Here is a 21,640-nt window from a genome sequence, read left to right as displayed (position 1 = left end):
TTAAACAAAAATGTATATATAGTAGAATACTCTAATCTAATCTAAAAACTTACTTAACAATTTATTTTAATACACTCACACTAATGTTATTTCTCAACAGTTCCACAGACAGGTCATCTTTTGTTTATCTTTTATTTAAGAGCAGGCAACAACAAAGGAAACTATGCCACAATGTGCATGTTTTCTATGCTACTTTAGTTTCTAGTATATAGAATAACACACACACAGAATAACTGGCGACAAGGACTTAGTTTCAGTGTAGGACTCTCTGTATCATTCATAAAGATTTATCAGCATACAACAAACAAGTATAATGAATTGTTATTAGATGAGGACCCTACAATCAAAATGATGCAGTTACTGTTTAAGGCAGGACCCCAAAATTGTTTGTGATGACATTATTGGATACAAATTTAACTGTATTCACCTGTAGGGTCTCCCCTTAAGTACATAACATAAGCCTGTTCATCACTATTCACCTCCGCACAAGTGCAGGAAAACCACCACAGCTGGGACAGGAGCTGGGAGGTGGAAGGTGCTGTCTATCTGACATGACTGCAGATGACTGTGTGCTCACAAGCGCACCTTCACTAGACTCACGATTCGATTGGGATACAGCAGTTAACAATTGGACATTGCATCTTGATGCATTTCAATGTGTCACACCCACAATTTCCCAGATTACTGTACATGGATGCTTTTAAACTAGACAAAAACGTGTTATAGAAACTGTTACTGTTATTTAATGTGTGCTGTAATTAAAAAAGGGTTTAAATTCTAAAAATCTGACTATAACAGTTAGTCTATCACACTGGTCAGTGCTTTCCACACTGATTTGACATTCAGTTTATTCTTGCGTGAATGGAGCACCTAAGGCTTAAAAGGACAAACTCTGATTATACTCTGTTATAAACTCCTCGACTCCCCTGCTCATTTTCTATGAGGGGCAATTTGGGGATTCAGCATCTAGCCCAAGGACATTTCGGCATGCAGGTGGGGGAGACTGGGATGAACAGCCAACCTCCTGGTTAAACATCAGCTCTACCCGTTCAGCCACAGCCGCTGTCGATGAAGGAAAAGGGCTGGGGCTCAAGCCCCCTTTGATGTCTATGTGTGCACGTGCCAGCTGTCACACATAAACCAAAAATAAAAAGCGGTTTAATGTTTCACAGAGACAGTCACTGAGTTAAAGTCAAATTAAATTGCAGACTAAAGCATGATGTGCAGCTACACTTGGTATTTAAGCTCGGTTTGTACAAAAAATCTGGAAAGAAAAACAATAGGGCATCACTCTGTAGCATCACCAGGGAGTAACATGCAGGAGGAATCATGTGATGACCGATGGGCCACTTCGACCTGTCCTGTGATGGAGCTGGGAAATCTTCAAAGCAATTGTTGCCAGGGGCGACAGCATCACCTGTTGCAAACAAAGACAATCATGTTAGAGACGTAAGAAACTGCAGCTGCCATATAGCATTTCCTCCTGGATTGTTAACTAAAATAAATATTGTTTTATACCTCCTCTGTCAAGGAGGTTATGTTTTCACCCCTCTCCATTTATCTGTTGGTTTGTTTGTTTGTTTGTTTGAAGTACACAAAAACTACACAACAGATTACCATCAAACTCAGTGGAGGGATGGGGTTTGGTTCTGGAAATGACATATAAAGCCTGAGTGCAGATCCAGATCAGGGGGCGGATCCTGGAATTTCTCTTTTCACTTTCTTTAACATTGTCAGACAGGTCATTTGACTGGTTGGTTGTCAGCAGGATGATGCAAAAACTGATTTCCATGCATCTTGGTGGAGGGGTGGGAAATGGCCCCTGGAGGAATCCGTAAAATGTTGGTGTGGATGCGAACAAAGGATTCCCTTTAATATTAGATGTCAATAAGATTCTAGCTTTCAGCTATTTTTTTTGACATTTTGCCAGTTTCTCAGAATATAATTTAACGATCGTAATGAAATAGAACAGGGGACTTCTATCTATGAGTGGGCAATAACTGATTGAATTTCAGGAAACTATTAAGCCTTGTTCATGGTATGTGTTATACTAGGTGTCATTCTAGTTCTTTCTGCGACTAAGATATTACTAATTGAGAATTTTAACATGAACATGGATGAATGTCCATATCCCGTACCTGAGTGTCTTCAAAAATGTGCTCCTTCTCATAGCTGTCAATGTAGATTCGAACTGTTGCTCCTTCACTACCTGTCCCACTAAGTCTGTAGATGATCCGAGAACCATCAGAGAAGATTATCCGCAGACCCTGCAGGGAAAACAGCCGAGCACAGATCACGTAAGGACAGCAAACTGACTCCGATGCTGACAAGGGCCAAAACACCCAGTGACCACGGGATTCATCCTGCACACATGACAAGCTTATCACTGTAGCTGAGTGTGTGACATGAACCTGGTTCCTGGAGATGGTGCTGTCTACAGGATCTGTGTACTCGAAGTTGTCCGCTTTTTCCACTTGGTAGATTTTGTCCCCCACAGCGAATCTCTTCCTCAAGAAGGCCTTGTCGGAAATCATGATCTCCAAATCCTCCATCATCTCACAGGCCGCATCAATGTCTACGTTCTCATAGTCATATCTGGAACAAGCAATAGCTTATTTTAATAACAACGGAGGAATTCATTCTCATCTTTATCTTGATGATCCATTCTGTTGAATTGTGATTTTCTTCTGATACAGATGGTAAAGCTTATGCTATATCCTAAATAAAAACTAAAACCCCAAAATACTAAATAGGTAGATTTTTTGCTACTATGTAAGAGGCCGCAGAATCCCTGATATTATGATTTAAATCGTAATCAACTGCACAGTGCAAGGTTTGACATAATGTACAATGGCATATATTGTCCAGTAGATGTCAGTCATATCCTGTTCGAATTTAAAATGTAGTTCATCCTATCTTTTTTAATATTTCCACCTACATGAGGTACTGTGACTATAGTTATTCTCTGAAATAATTTACAACTGTTTTACTGTTTTTCTATTTTGCTGGCCATACATTTTTTATTTTTTATAAACAAAGATTAGTTAGAAAATATGGCTAAATATGTCAAAGTAGCATGAAGGAGAGTGTCTCACGTTACCATCTCACCTGGTGAAGTAATTTCTTCCATATTTCAGCCAGTGGTCCTTAACAATATCGTCTACACACTGCCTCCTGGTGGCCAAGATGGACAGCCATGCCAGCACGGCCCAGAGCCCATCCTTCTCCCTAATATGGTCTCCGCCTGAAAGTGGATATGAGGACAGCTTCTCTTCCACTCCTATGGTATTTCAGATAAATTGGAGCATATATTGATCCAACAACTTGCTGAAGAAAACACATTACCTGTACCAAAGCTTTCCTCTCCACAGAGAGACAGTCGGCCTGCATCCATCAGGTTCCCAAAGAACTTCCACCCAGTGGGAGTTTCATAGAGCTCTATTTTTGTTGCACTGGCTACTCTGAAAGGAAATACAGCCAAGTAGTATTCTAAGAAAGCTCAGAGAACCTTTGCAACACCAATAAGAGCCAACACCATAATAATATAACATGAATAATGTATACACACGTCCAGGTATATCTCTGTTTTACGGGCACTGATTAAATTGTATTTAAATTGTATAACCTTAAAGTATACAAAGTTTGACTTGGCCACAACTGGGAAAACGAGAGACTGTTTGGTTTTGACAGTGAGAGGTGAAAGCCAGGCCAAGGTTTTACCTGTCTAAGGCTGCACTTGTGGGCATGCTGCGAGCGAAGCCTCTCACCCCTGTATGCTGGAAGTACGGGATGCAGAAGATGTTGTCAGCGATCACAGCCACAGAGTCAGAGGGGGAGACGAAAAAGCCGTGTTTACCAAGGATCATGTTACGGTCCTATAATGCAGGCAGACGGTCAGAGGTTAGAGGTCAAGGTCTTCAGGGCCAGGTTCTAGATGTGAATTAGAAATATCATTTTTTTATCGACTTGACTTGATTAATGGGGACAAAAGCAGAAAAAATACGTATTTGCACACCCCGTCTCCATCAAAAGCTGCACCGAAATCATACTGTCCATCTCTCATGCTCTCAACCAGATCCACAGCGTAGGTGGGGTTAGGGTCGGGGGGTTGACCACCAAAATCCTCCAGTGGGACACAATTAATGGCGGAATTGGCCGGGCAGCCCAGCTCCTCACACAGTATCCTCCTCACATATGGTCCTACCACTGGGGAGCAGGCAGAGGTGGAAGAGACAAGGGTTAAGAGAGGAAGAACTAGAATGTCACTCAGTAGAGTGCACACCTCCGCAGAGGGTCAACAGTAAAAATCCATATCTCGCAATGTTAAAGAAAGTGAAAATAACTTCCTGGATCCACCCCCTGATCTAGATCTGCACTAAAATTCAACAGATTCTTCTTTGATCCACACCACATCCTTCCACCAAGTTTCATGGACATTTATGAAGTTGTTTTTGTGTGAACGTGCTTACAAACAACCAAACCAGCCAACAAACGAATGGACAAGGCTAAAAATATAACTTTACTGCTGGGGGATCATCCTGTACTCGATATTTTAGGAGGCAAAGCAAACAACATATCTATGTATTGCGAGAAAGACCAGGTTTATAGTGTGGCTGTCTGGTACATGGTAAGAATACCCTCACAAAATATGAATATACCATGTATATTTTATTATATTATATATATATATATATATATATATATATATATGTATAACTTTTTGTGAGGGAGTCTGTTGTTATTGTGATGGTGTGTGTGTATGCAGTTTGAGGGGGACATTGGAACTGTTCAACCACTATAGTTGCAGTTTCGGTGTTTGGGGACCTGGAAATAGCTTTAGTAACCTAATCGTCAGGAATTGTTGGAAGGTTCCTACAACGCCATGTCACCTCTCCACTGCCAGAACAAAGTCGAGAACCAGACTCTGTAGAACAGGATTTAAAAACTACACGTGGTCTGTTTTTGTTTCTCATCACTTCTGACACACTTTGTTCACTGTCATTATTTACTTGCGGAACTGAATTCCACCAAAACATCACGCAATAGTCCGATGTTTTTCTACGAAGAATCTGCATCCCCTGGCCTGTGTGCACCTACAATATTGTTAAGAAGTCAGTTGTGTTTTTTTTTATATTCAAAGTGGAGATGATGAGGGGATTAGAGGTTGAGAAGCTGACATGAAGCCAGGGGCTCAGTCTGCTTTCAAACTCACAACAGTTACATATATGTTAAATTGTTAATAATACAGCAATTGATTCCAACTGAATGAAGAATTTTGTATATTTATACTCCCTTTCTTTCTACACTACCGAGTATATCTCCCAATTCTTCGTCTTCTTCTTATTACAAGTTCTACCACTACTACTACTGCTACTGCTAATAACTGGTGCTGCTATCATTAATAAAATATTTCTGTCATTAGTTTACAGTGTAAAGGAGAATATCCTAATGTGATGTTGGGCTCCTCTCTCACCCCCGTGCATGGCATCCAGTCTTATCTTGATGCGGTTCTGTCCAGACAGAAGCTCCTTCAGGGCCGCAAAGTCAAAGATGTTCCTCAACAAGTTGGCGTAGGATTCCACAGAGTCCACAATTTCCACTGAACACAAACACAAACACAGATGAGGAACAAAAGTGTTTTAGCTGTCACTGATTTCAGCTTGTGTTTTTTATCAACAATTAAACAAATAAGTCATCACATCAGTCAGCATGATGTGATGGGTGACAGACGCATGCTGCATTTCACCAGTAAATGGTTTGAACTTGTTCTCCAGATCAAACATCTGTTTCCCGAGGGTGGTCAGATCCAGTCGGAGTCCGGGGCAGATGGCGAACTCCTCGATGGTTCTGCTGAGTTGAAAGATCTTGTTTGTGACGGCCTCCTTCGCTGGCCCTAGATACGGAAGAAGAACTTTGGTTTTACATTGATATTCACATGTAGTTTGCTGTCAAATCCACATTCCCAGTAACATAGACTGTATATGAAGATGGAAGACATGACAGCTCCCAAAATGTAAAGCCAAATCGTTGGCTTTACGTTTTGAACGCCAACTGGTGGCTGGCTGCAGTAAAGGTGGTTTCATCCTGTCTCCCCTATGTTAATGACTGGGACATGGACCATGCTAAAAAGTCAATTTTGTTTCTGTCATTTAAATGTTCAGTGTGAGCATGATTTGACAGCTTAGACTGACTCGTGATTGGTTGTGCTCTCACAGCTCCATCCCATGCTTGCTACTGTGCAGGCTCTGGCTCCAAGTGTGCAAGATGGCGCCATTTGTATCCATCATATTATTGCTTCATATGATTTGATTTAATGCTAGAACTGTGCTGACTGTTGTTAGCTGCTTGAACTTTGTTTCAGATTTATCTCTTCTTCCAGTCATAACTTTATTTTTGGGTCCTGTGTCCGCAGGACGTGTCAGAACGAGAGCTTCTACAGTCGTGTTAAACTCCTGACTTCACAGGCTCGTAACACTATTCAACACTTGGCTGATCCTTCTGCATTCACCCTCCTCTCCAGTTACCATACCTCCATTGGCAGTGTTGAACTTAATGCCAAAGTCTCCATCAGGTCCACCGGGATTATGGCTGGCAGTGAGGATGATGCCGCCGATGGCTTTGTATTTCCTGACCACACAGGAGATGGCTGGGGTGGACATTATCCCATGGTGTCCGATGATCAGATGGCCCACCTGAGAAAAAGTCACGCAGGTGTGAGTGAGTCGGCCGGCGTGAGTGTGTATTTTTAATATATCTGAGTTGGGGAGGGATGTGAATGTGTCATGCTAGTTGGTGGGATCAGAATTTCACTTATAATGAACAACACTTGCAGCGCGTCAAGAACCAGTCCAGTCATGTGTGAGTGTATTTCGAATCCCACTCAGAATACCGTCCATACAAGAAAGCACCAGAAGCTTGAGGCTTATGTAGTTTAAACCGGAGGAGCACAGTTAGCTGGTGCTAACAGGAGAGTTGAAAACAAAACAGGTTTCATATGTTTCTATCTGAAGACAGCAGGGACGCCAGGAGGAAGCAGCTACTGAGTTTTATGGCTGTAAGGCAACAGTCATTGATTTCTCCGGTCTTTACAGCAGAATATCTTCTCCTCTCAGTGTCTTCCATTGCCCATGTGCACATGTTGATGTGCTGATACGTTACAATGGCCGTGCTTGGGCAGGTGAGGTTGATGGTATGCAGATTTTCAGTGTAGTCAAATAAAGTGGTGAACAAATAAATAACGACATGTTGATTGTAGCAATTCATCCTGAAGCGCAGGAATGTATGTGCAAAATTGTATGGACGTCCATCTGACAATTGCTGAGAAGTTTCAGTCCAGATAAAAGTGTAGGGCTGACCAACTGACTGACATCGCTATCCCAATAAAGATACTTCAACGTACATTATACAAGTGGCTTTAGTATACTTTTTACTAAAGCCAAAGCTTATGTAATAATTTTTTCCATTATGGCATTTTAGTTTGGCGTTGATGTGCAAAGGCCTATAACCTCGGGGACAGTAAATTCAAACAAAGTTCCACTAACTGTTTTTCTCAAAAGCTTTGATTGGCTTCACATCAGCAGATAGAGTTTGCTCTGTTGCTCATGCACCTGGGAAAATGATAAAAGTGACTAATCAGCTTTTATGGTTTTATTTATATCACATTTTAGAAACATTACTCTGACTTGTAATACGGTTGAGAGCCCTGTTAGAAGATGTGGAGTAAGTGGACCTTGAGTTAGGATTGTATTGTTGATCCCTTTCACTCAAAGCAAATATAAAACAACAGCGAGAAACTTTAATTCATTTTCTTGAGTCCGATAAATTAGTCAAAACTATAAAAAATATTTAATTTTTCATTTATTCATTTAAATGTATTTAATTATGATTTTGTATTATAATGAAATAAACACAAAAAAACCCCTCACATTAAGTTTGGTGGTATTTTATTTATTTATTTATTTTTTTGTACAGTTGGACTATAATTTGGCCAAAGATACATAACTTTTAACTGATAGAGGTCAACTGCATGTGAACACTAGTAACACATGAAGCTGGTAGAGCCAATGAAAAGTGACCAGGTGATGAGGGCAGGTGACACTGACACACATGAGGTGATCTACACACAGTGACAGATCTACCCCTGTGCACAGCCCTTCACACCTGCACACACCTACCAGCATGCACCATGCACACACACACACACACACACACACACACACACACACACACACACACACACACACACACACACACACACACACACACACACACACACACACACACACACACACACACACACACAAACAAACAAACAAGGCAAGTAAGTCCACACACATGGTGAAACTGACCCCGTTGGCAGCTGCCATCTGCACAATGACCTCAATTGCCGTCCGATTAAAGAAGCGTCCGTCTCCCCCGACCACGATCGTGGAGCCCTGGCGGTCACGCAGGTCAATGGAGGAGAAGATACTCTGGATGAAGTTGTGCAGATAGTTCCTCCTGGACTGAAATACAAAGACTCTTTTCCTGAGGCCACTGGTCCCGGGCCTCTGGTCAGGGTAGGGGGCCGTCGGGACGGTCAACACTTGCAGAGGAATGTTGTCCATTGTTTTTTAAAATGAAGATCCAACCTTGAGCTGCGGCGTAAAGAGCTTGGGGAACCTCTTGTTTGGAGGGAAATCCCCTGTCAGTCGACATGGGGGGGGAACAGCACACAGGGGCAGGATAGGAGGGTAAAAGCCTGACTCCTCCTATCATTTCACAGAAGCCAAGAGTAACTGTGGTGCTTTCTGCAGCCCGAAATAACCCTTCAGACTAATGCATGTGCAGAGGCAGTAACTGAAGACGCTCCTTCACACATGTGCAGGAGGATCACTGTCAAGGCTGCAGGCCCAGGCACAAAGTTGTGGTTGTGTGTGTGTGTGTGTGTGTGTGTGTATGTGTGTGTGTGTGTGTGTGTGTGTGTGTGTGTGTGTGTGTGTGTGTGTGTGTGTGTGTGTGTGTGTGTGTGTGTGTGTGTGTGTGTGTGTGTTTGGGTGTTTGGGTGTTTGGGTGTTTGGGAGTGTCTGACTGGAAGTTACTGAACTGTTATGGGAGCAATTTGTCCAACTGTTCAGGGCTGCAGCTGTGCATGGAGAAATGAAATGCAAAATGATGGATGACATCTCTCATCAAAGATGCTCTTGCCAAATTTGCTATAGCCAGTGTTGGTCGGGTATTCACCTTTGACCCTTTTCTCTAAGCTGAGTGTGAAGACAGATAGTGAGACCGGTGATTAGAGAATCATTAGAAGCACATACTAACACTTACATGTGGTTTTAGGAAACATCACTAATCTAATCTAACTATCTGCGTGAGACGAAACAACACTGCTCTCTAGAGTTTATTCAGGGAATCTTGCAACACAGTACAAAAGAGAGCGACCTCTCAGTGCATCATACAGAAAGTTTCAGTGTGTAGCAATAACACAAACATGCTCTGGTCATTAATTTACTACAGTCGTTCTACAGGTCAAATCCTGCTGACAGAGAAGAACCATCCTGTGGCAGATCTGCAGGCAATTTGCAACGCACAGTTTATCAGTCCTGGACAGTATTTGTCTGATCAAAGTGAACATTTTCATGATATATTGGGAATATCTGCACCCAAATTCATATTAGCGTTATAGAAAGTCAACATCATGTATTTTTTTAAGTTATATAAAAAATATAGCAAATGTATCAAAAATAGAGTAAAATGTAAAGTAATGATGGATGTTATTTAAAGCAGTGGTTCCCGAGTTTCATTGATTATCGACCCCTCAAAATCAAGCAATGTCTTTGTGGGACCCCAACTCTCACTTGCACATATATTGTAAGGACGGAGGGGGTAAATCTGTACAGTATTTCCTATACAAAGAGTCAATGAACGAAACAATCTGATCTTTCAGTGCTTATTCCCTTCCGACCTCTTAGATATGTCTTGTGACTTCCTCAATGGGTCCCACCTCCCCTAATGTAACCACTGCAGTACACTGTGAGTCAATGTGACCCATTATACACCTGCTCATATGTGGATTTGTGTTCTAGTTCCTTCTCCATGCCCTTTAACGTCTGAGAAACTGTAAGTGAAGATGTATTTATTCTTAACAATTAGCTAAATGTGATTAATTGTATTTTAGATATCCCATTGCATTTAGATTTTCTACTATTTTCTACAGACTAAGTGCACAGTGTCCTGGTGATAGGGAGTAACCCATTCTTTTATCTCTTCAGGACACAGGGGCACTCAGATTTGTAAAACTCGTCATACGCGACTGCCCTTAGCCTTTAAAAACCACGGCTGCCCCGCTAGAAGCACTGCCAAGTCTGTCCTGCAGAGGCCACTGTTGGATGCTGGTTTGTTTTGAGTGTTATTGTTGGTGCTGGATCAGAGAGGGACGCCTGACTCAGAGGCAGATGAGGTGGAGGGAGGTGGAGTCCCTCGGTGCACTGAAATCTCTGTGAGCTTGAAGGTGTATGAAGCTTTTCGACCAGACTTCCACTGAATCCCCCTCCTACGCTCCGAACGCCCCTTTGGTCTCACAGGAAAATATCTGCCATTCAGGTTGGTGTCTCCACAGGCGTTGAACCACCATCCACCTGGAAGAAATGACACGTTGTACAACCAATATGGACAAGTTCTCAATTACCCATTGATTTGCAGAACGATTAAACTTCTGCTGTACCTGTGTAGATGCGGGCGCAGTTGAAGTCCTGGTGGTTGTCATTGTCCCTGTCCTTGGTGGAGAACATCATGCCGGTGTGGTTGCCCATGGGGTCTGGCAATTCTCCAGACAGGTGCGTGAGGTGAATGGTGTAGTTGCTCTCCGGACCCTCGATGTTGAATCTGTATTCCATGAAGTGTTTGCTCTGCTTCCAGTCTTCCAGCTGGATGTGAAGGACGGAGGCGCCCTGAGCTGCGAGAGCTTGGAACTTCTTGAGACCCAGCCAAAACTCTCCTGTGAAAGGGACAGAAGGACAGGGGGGGCGGGGGTACTCAGAGCTGGTTCCAAAAATAAAGACATGATACACACAAACTTACGTGCACAGGGACACACACAGTTCTTTTAACTAGAATGGTACGAGTAGCGTGCATCCTTTCGCCAAGGCCCAACACTCCCCTTATGAAACATCCTTTTAAATTCTCCAGATCAACATTTTTATTTGGATCTGCACCAGATTTCACACACTCATAAATATCACTCTACTAAATAGATCCATTAATTATTCTCTGGGAAATCAATGAAACATGCCCTCATAAAAAAGATCTTGAAAAAAAATTCCTGGATCTGCCTGGTCCAAACCAAAATTCCATGCGTTCTTCCATGACCTTTACTGCATCCTTCCACCAAGTTTCATGGAAAAATCTGTCCTGTAACTTTTGAGTAGTCCTGCTAACTAACACACTGACAAACGCAGATGAAAACATAACCTCCTTGTCTGAGGTCATAATAACAGGGGTCATAAAGCGACAAATCTCAGTGTTGGAATATGTGATGTTTAGTGTGTCTCTTACCTTGAAAATCCCCAAACCCGTTTTCATACTTCTCCCAGGTTTGGTCAAAATTCACAGATCCATCCTTCCTTCGCTGGACGACTGTTACTCCAAATTCTGAATGAAAAAATAAAACATGATATAAAAGCAGAGTGCTGTAGAAAAGTGTAATTTTGAATGAAACTTGGATTACCTCTGCTCATGTCACAAAAGGCCATGAAAGGCTCCGATCCGTTGGGTCTGATGGCGTAGACGCCACTGGCTCGCTCCCCTCTGTTGAACAGCTCGCTGCAGTCTGATGACAGATCTAAATAATGATGAGCACACAAGTAATGTCCAACTTAAAAGTGTTCTGAATATTATTTATAATTTATCATTCTTCATAATATATAATTTAACTGCAAACTGGTGATCTGGTGCAGATACTGTGAACAGAGAGTGAACAGTTCTCGTCAGCAGCAGCGTCTGTGCTAAATGTGTGAAGGATAATTGATAGCTCAGTAAGTACTGAGGCTGAGGACACAGCAGGCAGCTCCCTGCTGTGACTCTATGAAACTGGATAAATGTTAAGCATGAAATTGCATGAAATTGAAAGGATACCATTAAAAAAAATATAATTTTATAGCATGGGCATTGACACAGAAGGATTTATTACTTAAGTCCTTACAGAATCCTAGATACTGAATGCTGTGAAAGAAGAAACCAAGTCCAAATATCACATTCAACATTTCTTCATCTTTTATTGTCATTCTTACGCATCTCTGTGTTGCCTGCAGAGTTTGAGTTCAGAAAAGGGCTGAGTGTCGGAGCTTCAGGGTTGAAGGTCTCAGGCATCCTCTCAATGGTCTCTTGGGCTAATCTGTTGACTGTTAGCTGGAAATAAAAATGGCGGAGAAACCCTTTAGTCTACAGATATAATCCTCATGATAGATCAGAAAAGAAACCGTAGATTCAATGGCAATTACAAACAATCCCTGCTGGTGATTGTTATTCTGCAAAAGTAGAAATTCTACAGTATTTTTATCTATTTTGTTGATCAGAATTTCCAGCTCTAAAGACTTAAACATACAAAAGTTTCTTATGACAGGTGCAATGGTATGATGATGACAGCCCATAATTCCAACATTTTGTGTCAATAATGTGTTCTTTGGCACTTCTCCTTTGAAACAGTTAGGGTTATTATATTTACGATGATTAAATATATATATGAGGTTAGCCTGATACATAATTTCTGAGTTACACTTAGGTGTGTTGGAGAAGTTTTTTCCTTTAATGTTATAATACTTATAAAATTTAGTTGAGGGCAAGTAAACAAAGACAAATACAACTCATGCACTGACAAACATCCACAAAAACAATAAAAGTACAATTTCTTTAAAAATACCAAAGGTTGTAAAAAACTAATTAATAAAGGCATTAGAGTAATAAGCATTTAATATTAAACGATATTTTGTTATTTATTATATTAAACTATTTGATTTTCTTCTTTATTTTTATAAATATCACAAGGGAAAACTGGATCTGGATGAGAACTCTTGAAAAGACAGTCCTCCTGCATACTTGTCATACTGTCCCTATATCTACCTTATCCTCAAGGTTCCTGATCTTGTCCCTCTGGTAGTTGATCTGGTCGCTCTGATCCCTCACAGCGTTCAGCAGCTCGGTGATGCTCGTCTCCTGACTGTGGATCACAGCCTGATCGTTGGAAAAAAAGGCACAGAAGAGTCTGTTAAACAATGGTGTTATTTAATAGTTAGTATTATACATATTATATTGTGCCAGTATTTTGGGCATAAATGAGGAAAACAATGCAAAACAAAATATAATTACTGATACAAATACACTATAATTCTTATGGACTCTTTTTTTCTGTATCTGTGTTCGTGAAGCACTTTGTAAACTTGTTTTTGAAAAGTGCTATATAAATAAAGTTTTATTATGTACTATTTTCATATGAAATACATGATTGCTGGTTTTAAAAATCCTCAATGACGGCATTAAAAAGTCACCTTGCAGGCCTAATGCACAAGAAGAGTCAAACATTCAGGACATCTCCATCTATCCACAACAGGTCACTCACCCTGAGGCTGTTGATCTCCACCGCTTGCTCGGTGGTCACCAGGCCTTGCGACAGGCTGCTCAGCTTCATCTCCAGGCCCTCCACCTTGTTCTGAAGTTGAGTCTTCTCCTGCAGGATGTTGTCCACCTTGGAGTTGATCTCAAAAGACAGGCCTTTAATCTCCTCGTTGTTGGCCTTCAGCACCACAGCGGTCTTCTTCAGCTCCTCGCCCTCCTCCTTGATTTCGCTGGCGAGCACCGACAGCTGGTAGAAGGAGTGGTCGAAGATGTTGAGCTTCTGGAATATGTCGTTGATCTGTCCCTTCGTCCTCTGCACGAACTCCCGCAGGCTCTGGCCCAGCTGGAGGAGGCCACTCGCCAGGAGACGCACATCGTCCAGGGCGGCGAAGTGGGAGCGTGTCTCAGCCGAGGCCCGGGCCTGGACAACGGTAGGGTCCCCTTTGCCGCAGAGGGCAGGGAGAAAGGCAGCAGACAGGACAAGCACTACTGGAATTATCATTATTCTCATGTTGTTGTTGTTGATGTTTCACCAGCAGTGTGTCGATGATATCAGGGGAACGTCTGGCCGCCTTCTCCCTCCTCTGTGACTGGACGAAGAGCCAATGCGTGCACATCTCATGTTTTATACTCATACTGTCTGCTCTCAGGTTAATGATTAACCTCGTCTGATCAATATCTGAAAGCAGGCGGTAGATTCCTCCTGGTGATTGGTCAATTCAAATTCAATTAATTTTCATCTGTATTTCAATTTCGGTGCTTAGATTTGACATTTTCATTAGGTAAATGTTAACAGTGGACTTCTCCTGCATTTAATATGTTCAACGGAATTAATAATGCATAGAATTAAGCTCCATCCAATCTGAAATTGTTGCAGCCACTCGGTTAAATTTACTGAGAGAGGAGTAATTCACCTTTTTGCATAATACTTACCAGCGCCAATGTTATCCCACTGGGAAAATTATGCATTTTCAGTTTAATTTATTCCATTGAAGCAATTTTTTTTCCCTCTCTCTCTCTGAGCCATGACGGTATCACTCTGTGTTTTCACCAGATGACCTGTTGTTACCTGCACTGAGGCCATGGCTGCTCAGTGAGACTGCTGTGTGGCTGGTTAATTTTTAAAGTGACCTAGTTTACACATAGAATCTATACAAATATGACTTGCTCCATTTGTTTTGATGCAGTGGTGAATGAGTATAGATGTTATGCAAGTGTATACGTGCGTAATGTCGTGAGCTGTGGATTTTTTCTGCTGAGACAAAAATGCCACATGTTGCCTCTACGGCAACATGAGATTTAATCTGCATCCATTCTAACATGCCTGCGAAACCATACAATTGGCATGGGTGTGACATGTGGGCCTGGAAATGCCACTGGACACAGTAATTGTTGTCTCCTACACAATTAGCTGCATCATTATAAAATGCAGAATTTAACTGTACAACAGCTGTTAGCAAAGGCAACATGCTTGTAATTGTGGTACACTAGTAACCAAGGCAAATGCCATCTCTGAATGGGGTCATGTGATGTGAGCCTGATAAATCACTAAAGGCTACGTCGTGACCAAAAGGACCCAATAAGCAATTGGTTGTGACATTGTTTCCAAACATCACGGTTTCTTCCTGTCCAGACTTAAACGCAGAGTTAGAGTTTTCCACCATGAACTGGGCCAGGAGCTTTATCAAACTTTTAGCACCTGGAAAACTCCAGAGTTGGCTTATCCTTAGCAGAGTTGATTCTTTTTCAAACAAAAATATAGTAGTGTGGATGATGGGATTGGCTCCAGCTTACCCTCACCCTTAAAAAGATAAACAGTCTAGATCAGAGGTCTTCAACAGGGGGTCCGAGGCCCCTAGGGGGTCCGCGGAGGTACTGCAGGGGGTCCGCGAAAACTTTGGTTGATTAGACAATTTTTTAAATTTTTTATAATTTTTTTTTTTTTTTTCCACAAATTTAATTGTCTTTCAATACACATTAACATGCATCCAACATATTGTGAGGCTGATTTGACCCTCTGCCGGACAACCTTCATCCATCCAAGATTAGATAAGTTGTGTGCTACCCATCAGGGTCCGACATCTCACTAATGTGGGAGTATGTGTGCCATCCACAGATGAGGATTCACTGTCTCTTCTACATGTATGTTTAAAATAAAAACATGAATCTGTGAATTACTTTAATAGCTCAGTGTTGTATGCAAGATGTACAGTGGGTACGGAAAGTATTCAGACCCTTATAAATATTTCACTCTTTGTTTCATTGCAGCAATTTGCAAAAATCAAAAATGTTCATTTTATTTCTCATCAATGTACACTCAGCACCTCATCTTGACAGAAAAAAAACAGAAATGTAGAAATTTTTGCAAATTTATTAAAAAAGAAAAACTGAAATATCACATGGTCATAAGTATTCAGACCTTTTGCTGTGACACTCATATTTAACTCACATGCTGTCCATTTCTTCTGATCCTCCTTGAGATGGTTCTACACCTTCATTGGAGTCCAGCTGTGTTTAATTAAACTGATTTGACTCGATTAGGAAAGGCACACACCTGTCTATATAAGACCTTACAACTCACAGTGCATGTCAGAGCAAATGAGAATCATGAGGTCGAAGGAACTGCCCAAAGAGCTCAGAGACAGAATTGTGGCAGGGCACAGATCTGGCCAAGGTTACAAAAGAATTTCTGCAGCACTCAAGGTTCCTAAGAGCACAGTGGCCTCCATAATCTTTAAATGGAAGAAGTTTGGGACGACCAGAACTCTTCCTAGACCTGGCCGTCCAGCCAAACTGAGCAATCGTGGGAGAAGAGCCTTGGTGAGAGAGGTAAAGAAGAACACAAAGATCACTGTGGCTGAGCTCCAGAGATGCAGTAGGGAGATGGGAGAAAGTTCCACAAGTCAACTATCACTGCAGCCCTCCACCAGTCGGGGCTTTATGGCAGAGTGGCCCGACGGAAGCCTCTCCTCAGTGCAAGACATATGAAAGCCCGCAGAGAGTTTGCCAAAAAACACATGAAGGACTCCCAGACTATGAGAAATAAGAGTCTCTGGTCTGATGAGACCAAGATTGAGCTTGTTGGCGTTAAGTCTAAGCGGTATGTGTGGAGAAAACCAGGCACTGCTCATCACCTGCCCAATACAATCCCAACAGTGAAACAAGGTGGTGGCAGCATCATGCTATGGGGGTATTTTTCAGCTGCAGGGACAGGACGACTGGTTGCAATTGAAGGAAAGATGAATACGGCCAAGTACAGAGATATCCTTGAAGAAACCCTCTTCCAGAGTGCTCTGGACCTCAGACTGGGCCGAAGGTTCACCTTTCAACAAGACAAGGACCCTAAGCACACAGCTAAAATAACAAAAGAGTGGCTTCGGAACAACTCTGTGACCATTCTTGACTGGCCCAGCCAGAGCCCTGACCTAAACCCAATTGAGCATCTCTGGAGAGACCTGAAAATGGCTGTCCACCAACGTTCACCATCCAACCTGACGGAACATGAGAGGATCTGCAAGGAAGAATGGCAGAGGATCCTCAAATCCAGGTGTGAAAAACTTGTTGCATCATTCCCAAGAAGACTCATGGCTGTACTAGCTCAAAAGGGTGCTTCTACTCAATACTGAGCAAAGGGTCTGAATACTTATGACCATGTGATATTTCAGTTTTTCTTTTTTAATAAATTTGCAAAAATTTCTACATTTCTGTTTTTTTTTCTGTCAAGATGGGATGCTAAGTGTACATTGATGAGAAATAAAATGAACTTTTTTGATTTTAGCAAATGGCTGCAATGAAACAGAGTGAACAATTTAAAGGGGTCTGAATACTTTCCGTACCCACTGTATGTTTATAAATGGCAGTGGCATGGCTACCCTGTACCTTGCACATGTTTAAATTAAAAACATGAATATATGAACCCGTGTAATATTTGAATAGCTTAGTATTGAATGCCCAATATCAGGGTAGTTATGTTGAACATGGCACTAGGTCCAGTTTAATATAACACAATTGTATGCAATATATATAGTAGGGGGTCCCTGCTCCATCTCTCCACCTGTTTGGGGGTCTTTGGCCTGAAAAACGTTGAAGACCTTTGGTCTAGATGATGAATGGATAGAGTGAAACATCTCAGTTAGTGATCTGCAAAAACTCTTACTCTCCACACAATTCAAGAAACAAAACTCATATTTGTGGTGCATACTCCCTGCTGTTTTCAGTAGGAGTGAGAATACAACCTACTATCAGCATCCTGGTGGATGTTGACCCTGGATCTCCTCTGTTAAATGTTAACTACACATATGAGAGCAGGAGTGTATGAGCCCGGCAGTGTGTGCTCAGTAAACAAAGTCCACAACCCTGACATCAGCCAGGGGGGCCCTGTTTTCTGAGGGGGGATTTAATTGGTGCACATGTACCACTAATGGAGCAACAGCAACTTCAAACGTGTAGTGTGTAGGGGTCATGGAGAATGCAAGTGTGTGTGTGAGTGTGATAAACAATGAAGGGGGAGCAGGCCAGTGACTGTTATACTTGACATGCATGAGATGAAATATTGAGCTCATGAATATATATTAACAAATTCATTATTGTGGATTTGGCTTGATTTGATGCCTGTAAATACACACACGTACACAAGCCGATGCAACGGATGAGAAAGTGGCTCTTTGAAGTCTCTTCTGTTCAGAGAGGAGGTCAGTGTCCCTCGTGTGGTCAATGCCCTATTTTTTATGGCTTATCTCATCAAGTAGCTACAGTGAGTCTGCTTTCAAAGAGCATTGAGTTTGTCCCATGTGCTGCAGGATGGTGCAGGCCTGTACTGTCTCAGTTTGTATGGTCACTGCCACATGCAGAATTCTCTAAATGAGAGCAAATATCTTTATCTGCTGCTCTGAGTGACTTTCTGGACTGGAATATCATTTCCTGTTTTATTTTGAAAACAATTTTCCTTGGGTGTTTATTGTTGATTTAATTTCCTGTCCTATTTGATATTGCTGGCCCCGCCACAATTAGTCTCTGTACCAACTCCCTTTGTGTGTAACCGTGTTCCCCCACACTTGTGTTGCCTTGGGTTACTTTACCTCTCCCCCTGCACCACTTTTGTTCCTGTTGTGTTATCCTTGTTACTTATTTAACCTCTGGAGTCGAAAGATGTCTGCGTTGGGATTTACTTGATGGAAAGGGCCGGACCATAAATGTCTTCGTAAGCGTTCTCCATTCAATTTGACAAACTAAGCGAAAAACTAATCCACTGGTCAATTTGTGTGAAATAAATGTAAATGTGAATCCCCAAAACATGACACATCAGAAGCATTTTATACTATCACCTTCAACTAACAAATAAACTTAAATATACAATGACAGAGAAGCTGACACACAAAAACTCTGATAAGGAGGGGTCCAAAGTAGACTTTATCAAAGGTTAAACAGGATATATTCCAGTTACGTGTTTTAAGTGTTTAAGTGTTTAAGTGTATAAGCTACTGGATGTCTAAATTTCCCTCGGGATTAATAAAGTATCCATCTATCTATCTATCTATCTATCTAAACACTATGTACAAAGATTATTTTGTAAATATAACAATCGATTTAAATGGATTTGTTTTATCTTAAACAAATCCTTCCATGTATTTACATAAGTATTGCCATAGGGATAGTCATGTTAACTGGCATAACACATCTATAACAAAACATGTATGGTTGTAAATTAAAAATGTATGCTGAAATACTCTCAATGGTTATTTGTGGCTTCCTATAACTGGTTAACATGACACAGATCAAAGAATTATACAGTTCTTACTCAATGACCTCAAATGAAACCCAAGCTTGAATAACGGCTCATGCATCTTTAATTCTAAATAACGTCCGTTGCCAAAGGTCTTTGGCCTTGGTCTTGATTCATAGGTCATTGATACATAACTACCCGGTTTCAGTTGGCCAATGCAGCCACAGCACAACCTGTAACTCCCCTGACCACAAGCCACAGTTACATAACGTCAAACGTCAAATGGAGAGGATGTAGGCCACGACAAACCCTTGTGGATTAAACTACTTTAAACTTTTCCATTTGTTGTTGGTCTCTTCAGCTACATGTTGTAAAAAATGGAAATTGACTAATTTAAATTAAATTATGAAATTATTATAAGGGCCTATTTTATCCATTAATACAGCTTCACAAACATGATTTTTCTAAATAGAGGACCTGCCGCTTAGTGATATTTAACTTACCTCAAGCTATACTTTTCACTAGAAGGCAGTTTCCATAAGTAATAACTAAATTAAAATAAAAACCCTTCAGCGCACAATCAGCCTCTTCCTTCATGCATTTCACTATGTGGGCCAAAAATGCCTATTTGTACAAGTTAATAATTAACAACTAATTTCTCAACGAGTATTATAAATAAAAAAGAGAATTTGTAGCCCACATTCTCCTCAAATATGATGCAACTCTAAATCTTTCTATGAAATTGCCTTTGAGAACATTTTTCTGCTGTGCCGCATGTGGTCAGTCCGTCAGCAGTCGTTTGGTCCAATAAAGGCTGGGGTTTTTTCTCTCTCTCCCTCGAGTCAAACCACAATCCCTCTCGGAGTCGGTTGTCTGCTTGGGTAATGGAAAAGGAGTATTTCTTTCTAATTCTTGCTAATTCCTTTTCCATCCCTGGCGGGGCACAACATGGTGGTTGCAACCCCAGGAGCAGCTCTCTCGCCTCCTCATGCCATGGACTTTTCATAAACATTGCCCGGGTAACTTTGCTTTCAAGTCGGGTGCTGCCAGTTGGAGGCTGGGTTCATACAGTACATCGGGAAATGTAATTTCTAATGGCCTGCGGAGGCGAACAGAGTCACTTGCACCCCAACGCAAATATAAGCACAGAAAAAAGAAATGGCGACAAGAGAGAAAGAAGGATGAACACAGACTATAGGAAAAGAAGAAAGGGCATATAGCCATGGTAGCATCTCTGTCATACTAACACTAAAGCTATCATGCTAACATACTGTTAGTAAGTGCAATGTATATCAAGTTTATCATATTAGAGTATTTGCATGCTAACATTTGCTAATCAGTACTAAATACTAAATAAAAGGATCATACATCAAAGTATTGAATATAATATGAAAAAAGGAAGCCATCCTCAGGGGAACATGCACATTTGTACCAGTGTCCTTACCTGTTAAGATATTTTATTTATTGTAACAAATGTCAAACAACAAATCAAACTGCAGGAGAACATGAATGTAGTTTTATACCAATCCATCAAGTACATGTTGAGGTTATGTCAGTGGACTACACAAAAAATTACAAAAAGTAGGACTGACAAAGCCATTCTGATTTATCCTATGGGCACCTAGTATTTATGTTCCATAGTTTTCAGGCCACCAATTAGTTTATGAGACTTCATGATAAAAAAAGAAAAACCCATGACGGTGCAAGTGGAAAAGTCAGGGCACTGCTTAAGTTTTCCAAAACTTTAAAAGATTCATCCTCTGGAAACCATGGATAACTTTCTTTCTTTCAAGTTAAATGTTGGAATATGTGACTGGATAAACTCAAAACTGAATAGTGTTAGAGGAAACGTTGGAAAATCGATCCTTATCATCTGGGGACTATGAATGTCTAGTTCCATCTGATAGTTGTTAAGATATGTAAGCCTGCACCAAAGTGGCTAGACCAGACATGGGCAAAGTACGGCCCGTTGGAAACTAACAATTTTGTAGCACTTAAATGGCACGTACTTATAGAACTTTGTAGTTTTGCTTTATTTTTGAAGAAATCGTACTTTCTTGATTCTTGTTGTTCTGGGTTTGAACCCTCGGGGTTGAATGCACTTATTGTAAGTTGCTTTGGATAAAAGCGTCAGCTAAATTAAATTTGCCAGGGAGTGTTGTGTATAGGGCTTGAAAGGGCACATGATCTCCCTTCACTTTTTCCCTTTGCCCTGTGAGCCCTTCTGTAAAATGAGAGGATCAAGGAAACAAAGAGTGGACAATGAGTTCCGAGTGTTTAACACGGAGTCGACAACAAAATACTTTTTCACTGAAGTCCAATCGAAGG

The 21,640-nt window shown here is 41.3% G+C and overlaps 2 protein-coding genes across 2 annotated transcripts; both read right to left on the bottom strand.

The window, feature by feature from the left end:
- Positions 1-509: 509 nt before the first annotated feature.
- Positions 510-8,880, bottom strand: LOC133018695 (phosphoglucomutase-1-like). Its single transcript, XM_061085118.1, has 11 exons — positions 8,349-8,880; positions 6,530-6,692; positions 5,747-5,893; positions 5,474-5,599; positions 4,016-4,206; positions 3,721-3,875; positions 3,346-3,461; positions 3,109-3,244; positions 2,412-2,595; positions 2,139-2,267; positions 510-1,417 (listed from the first exon to the last, which is right to left on the bottom strand). Exons 1-11 carry the CDS (start codon positions 8,604-8,606, stop codon positions 1,328-1,330), a joined length of 1,695 nt encoding a protein of 564 aa, XP_060941101.1. The 5' UTR covers positions 8,607-8,880; the 3' UTR covers positions 510-1,327.
- A 489-nt stretch (positions 8,881-9,369) lies between these two features.
- Positions 9,370-14,200, bottom strand: LOC133017611 (angiopoietin-related protein 3-like). Its single transcript, XM_061083727.1, has 7 exons — positions 13,595-14,200; positions 13,099-13,209; positions 12,270-12,387; positions 11,708-11,821; positions 11,536-11,631; positions 10,706-10,978; positions 9,370-10,619 (listed from the first exon to the last, which is right to left on the bottom strand). Exons 1-7 carry the CDS (start codon positions 14,099-14,101, stop codon positions 10,408-10,410), a joined length of 1,431 nt encoding a protein of 476 aa, XP_060939710.1. The 5' UTR covers positions 14,102-14,200; the 3' UTR covers positions 9,370-10,407.
- Positions 14,201-21,640: the final 7,440 nt, after the last annotated feature.

The sequence above is a fragment of the Limanda limanda genome, chromosome 13 (genome assembly GCF_963576545.1).
Source record: "Limanda limanda chromosome 13, fLimLim1.1, whole genome shotgun sequence".
In the NCBI taxonomy this organism is placed as follows: Eukaryota; Metazoa; Chordata; class Actinopteri; order Pleuronectiformes; family Pleuronectidae; genus Limanda; species Limanda limanda.
Note: the sequence above shows the minus strand (reverse complement) of the source record. Positions and strands in the feature narration are given on the sequence as shown.